The following is a 4,625-nucleotide window of genomic DNA, read 5'->3' as shown; positions in this document are numbered from 1 at the left end:
TTAGCTGTGCCTATTTAGTGTGCATAATTTGGAAAAGAGTGCATATTTAGGGTATTGTTGAACAACACCACTCCTAGATTATTAGAGGAATCTATAATTGCGGGTTTAAAGGCGGGATTAGGAATAACGAAGCCTTGGGTGCAATCTAAAGTGAATTGTGCTAAATAAAGTAAGCTAGTGTATCTCGGGAGAGTGCAATAGTAGATTACGGTAATTACTCGGGAGAGATTTGCGGTAAGATTAGCGTTCATGATTGATAGAGAGGTGTGGGTAAATTTGTATGAGCATAAACAGAAGGAATTCCATCAATATGGAAAATCATTGCCTTAGCTTTTTCTCATAATTGTTTACAACCCTTTTAATTTAGTTACAGCCATTTAGTTACTTGCAAACTAGTTATTAAAGAACACTCAACTGAGAATTTGAATATTTGGGAAGCTGGTTCTGAAGACTTAGTGGGTCTGAAGATAGCGGTTGATAGGTTAACTCTCTGTGGATTCGACCCTGGGCGTAATACTCGGGTTATATTTGCAACGTCCGCAGAGTCCTTTTTATAAGGCATAGTTGGGCGTGATCAATACCTCAATTATAATCGGTTTACCATCTTTCATTGCTTTTCTCAAATCGCCAGCCAAACCTACGTAAGTGGTGAGATATAGATCAAATTCCTTGATATGCTTTGAAGCAGCTATTTATACTGAAAGATCACAAATTATACCTTTCCATATTATTCTGCATTCTCTGCAAAATTCAGTTATTAATTCCTCAGATGAGCTGAAATCTCGTGCCCATACTGGAGGAGACGTCAAAGGTGCACTGACATAAATTTACAAGGTGCATAAGTAATCGGTTGACACAGAAAGCTCAGAAAACTTTGAGTAACTATTCAACAGACATGACAATGAAATAACTGCAGGTGAAATGTATCAAAACTGAAAAATGAAATCTGCAGAGGTAGTACATACTCTGTTGATGTGCGCAGCAATTCATACACCATTTCTGTCTGTAAGGAAAAAGAAATACATTAATGGATAAGCAAGCAAGAGAGTACATGCTTCGACGTCCAAATAAAAAAATTGGAATAAAATCTATAAGGAAGATACCTGCAAGACATTTGGCAAGTTGAGGCGTTGTGCTAGTTGTGTAGCAATAGTAGACTTGCCAACACAGGCCGTACCACAAACAAGAATAACAAGAGGAACTCTCTGGTGGTAAAATCTATGAAGATTTAAATGGGGTGGATATGGTTAAAAAACTTTTCAAATAGGTAGTACCATAAACAAGAATTAATAAAGGTACTCTCTGGTGCTGAAACCTAAGAATGTAAAAGCAACATAAAAAAGTGTAAGTGATTCGAAATTCAATGTGGCAATCTCAATCATCCCATTCCTTATCCCTCTGTTCTTTAAGAAAATACATTTTATAAAAGGAAAGAATGGGTGGCAAAGCAAATACTACTCACCTTGTTATCATTTTATAACGTTTTATATACTCTTCTCCAAAACCTCTCCGCTCCATAAGCTGCATAGGATTAAATGAAATTCAGTGTAGATCTTCCACTCAAACTTTGAAAAACTTCAAAGCAGAAGGAAAGTCAAGGAAGTTTGAACATGAACCAGAATGAGATGTTTATGTAGTAATGAGTAGGAAAATGCTGAAATTGTATCTAAATATTTTCAGCATTTGATCTGTCCTTGTTAAATTTACATGAACTAGAATGAGATGTTTAAATAGTTATGACTAAGAAACATTAAAATTTTATCTAAATCTCTTGCAAATAATCTTTCCTTGTTAAATATTTTCTTTTTAGGCAATTTCGCTATAATTTCTTATGGCGACGGTTTTCATGGAAGGAGCAATAAAACGACATCTTAGCCAATTGTTGATACTCGCTAAAAAGGTAGTTTCCTGACAGAATAACATGTTTCCTTTGTCGGATTGCAAGATCATGCACATTTTTGACACTTTAAAAGCTTTTAAATTAGAGACATGAAGGTTTTTTTTGTCAAATGTGATTATTCATCACCACTTGAAAGGACCATTAAATGCCTAAAGACATTGAGCAATGTCAGCTTAAACTTGATCCCATCAGAAGTTCTCTGATTTAACCGTCCTAACTGCATTTCCAAGTTAAAGATGCCAACAAAACAAATTTTCGAAAACAAGATTCTTAAAATGCGTAGCATAGGAGGAAATCATGAAGTAATATTGGTTGCTAAAGTTCAAAGGAGTTTCTAAACACAATAACATGTTTCCTTTGTCAGATTGAAAGATCATGCATAATTATGACACTTTAAAAGCTTTTTAATTAGAGACATAGAAGTTTTTGTGTCAAACATGGTTATTTAACACCGGTTCAAAGGACCATTAAATGCCTAACGACATTGAGCAATCTCAGCTTAAACTTGATCCTCATCAGAAGATCTCCTGTGATTTAAAGGTTCCAACTGCATTTCCAAGTCAAAGATGCCAAGAAAATAAATTTTAACAACAAATTCCCTAAAATGCCTAGCATTGGAGGTAATGATGCGACAATACTGCTCAATCTTTGAGTCATTATTAGCTAAAGTTCACAGGAGTTCCTAAACCATGGCCGCAAGAGTGAAGAAGATGGTTTTGCTGGCAATTTTTCAGGCTGGGTAATGAAATCATATATACTTTTTCATAAACCGGCATGGGGGGGGGGGGGAGGGTCAAGTTTAAATGGAAGGACAGGAGTTTTATATCTTGTTTCATCATTACGAATAGCAAAGTCAAATTATCAGGTAGATGAAAGAGACTCTCCTGAGGATAACGAAACACAAAGAGCGAAAAGACCATATCCAACATTCTAGAAAAATGAGAGGCATGTGCAACTTGCATTTGCAATACCGAAGTCAGCAAGGAAAAAGTCACATCTCAAGCAAAACAGATGGAATGAGAGAAGCAATCATACAGACGTTACGTGAACATCAAAAAAGAGTGAAAGGGAAACACAAAAGAGGTGATACCTTAAACAAGTTTGCCTCTAAATCTGCCTGAGAGCTGCACAAGAACCGGCAAGCAATTAGTTTTACAGATAAAGTATATAAAACATTGAATTGAGAAGAAGATATGAGTTAGAGTTTCATACACATCAAGAAGGCTGTTGTCAACAAGAAGCTTTTTAAGATCAAGTGCAATTTTAACCGCCACATGATTTGGTATCTGCAAACATGCAGAAGTGCATATTAGCTCCAAATTTCATAATATGAAGTTATAGGAGAAAAGGATAAGGTAGTAAGTCCATTCATTTCAGGAATTCAAGAGACCATGAAGACTAACAAGGGACGGGGCACTTAACCGTCCAAAAATGATCTAATTTTAAGTGCAGCATGCTAAAGTCATCTTATTTTCTGTGAAGTAAGAAAATCGTTGTGTTCATGTTTTGTTGGGCAACAGAGTAGATAATCAACTTGGATAACTTATGTCATGAGAACAGTATGTGTATGCATATGCATTTTGTATGTACATATAAGAATACTCATTATTTACATCATTAACGGTATGTGTTTCAAGAATTGATTTGCCAAATACTCCCTCTGTTCTAAATTTGGTAACAATTTAGCTTAAAGTTACAATTGTACCCTTAATGAGAAGCTTTTATAACCACACAAATACTCTGGCCCCTTTTTGACTTGTTTAGAACCACAAATTTCAAACGTCTTTATTTTATCTTAAACTCCGTGCTCAGTCAAACAGGTCCACATAAATTGAAACGGGGGGAGTAACAAACTATTGATTATTTTAATTTTCACGTGAAAAGTAAGGCGTTCGTTCATATTTTTCATCCTTTGTTGCTTGTCATTCAATCAGATAACTAAAAAAGGATCATCATTTGCTTTTGGAAGACCCAATCACGTAACTTTATTATCTTCCTTCTAAGTAGGGGCGTATTTAGGGCAAGAGATAGGGGTTCACATGAACCATGCTCCTCTCCATAATTTTGAACCTATAATTTCAAAAACATAGTGGGTTCATGGTAGCAGAGTATAGTTAAACCCCTCAAATGTAAATGTACCCATCCTCTTGAAATCTTGGATCTGCCTCTACATCTAAACCTTCTATACCTCTTTTATTCTGACCAATTTGAATTCCAAATTGGTAAAAAAGAAATTTTGAATTCGAAATAGTAACCAAATTGCATATCATAGTTGTTTTATTTCATTTTAATTGAATAGTTAATATTCAAGAAACAAAAAAATCCCGCTCTTTGTAAAACTTTTGAAATGTAAAATAAATATATTTACTAAAAAAAATATTTAAATATATAGATATTTTAAAATTTATCTTCATATATTTATATATTACTACATAAATATATAAATACAAATATAAATATAAATTAGGATTTAATAAGAACTACTCCCTCTGTTTCAATTTAGATGACATACTTTCTTTATTAGTCCGTTCAAAAAAGAATGACACATTTCTATAGTTAGAAATAATTTAACTTTAAACTTTTCATTCTGCTCACTTTACCCTTAATGAGAAGCTTTTATAGCCACAAATATCATGGACCCACTAAGTTTTTGCCTCTAAACTTTTTAGCACCACATATTTCAAAAGTCTTTTTTTTAAAAGTTTGTGATAAGTCAAACTACATC

At 34.0% G+C, this 4,625-nt stretch overlaps 1 protein-coding gene across 1 annotated transcript; it reads right to left on the bottom strand.

Moving 5' to 3' along the window:
- Positions 1-551: 551 nt before the first annotated feature.
- Positions 552-3,438, bottom strand: LOC109219330. The gene is made up of 8 exons (XM_019383764.1): positions 3,323-3,438; positions 3,113-3,186; positions 2,991-3,024; positions 1,463-1,521; positions 1,104-1,218; positions 966-1,003; positions 719-816; positions 552-637 (listed from the first exon to the last, which is right to left on the bottom strand). Exons 1-8 carry the CDS (start codon positions 3,353-3,355, stop codon positions 552-554), a joined length of 537 nt encoding a protein of 178 aa, XP_019239309.1. The 5' UTR covers positions 3,356-3,438.
- Between the last annotated feature and the right edge of the window lie 1,187 nt (positions 3,439-4,625).

This window comes from Nicotiana attenuata, unplaced genomic scaffold (genome assembly GCF_001879085.1).
Source record: "Nicotiana attenuata strain UT unplaced genomic scaffold, NIATTr2, whole genome shotgun sequence".
In the NCBI taxonomy this organism is placed as follows: domain Eukaryota; kingdom Viridiplantae; phylum Streptophyta; class Magnoliopsida; order Solanales; family Solanaceae; genus Nicotiana; species Nicotiana attenuata.
The sequence above is the reverse complement of the archived record's forward strand: the minus strand, read 5'-3'. Positions and strand labels throughout refer to the sequence as shown.

Coding starts and splice junctions, on each gene's coding strand:
- LOC109219330 (XM_019383764.1), bottom strand. CDS start 3,355: ATGCTGCACTTAAAATTAGATCATTTTTGGACG. Junction 1,522..2,990: donor TAGAGGCAAACTTGTTTAAG/GTATCACCTCTT, acceptor AATCCTATGCAG/CTTATGGAGCGGAGAGGTTT. Junction 817..965: donor TTGCTGCGCACATCAACAGA/GTATGTACTACC, acceptor AATTTATGTCAG/TGCACCTTTGACGTCTCCTC.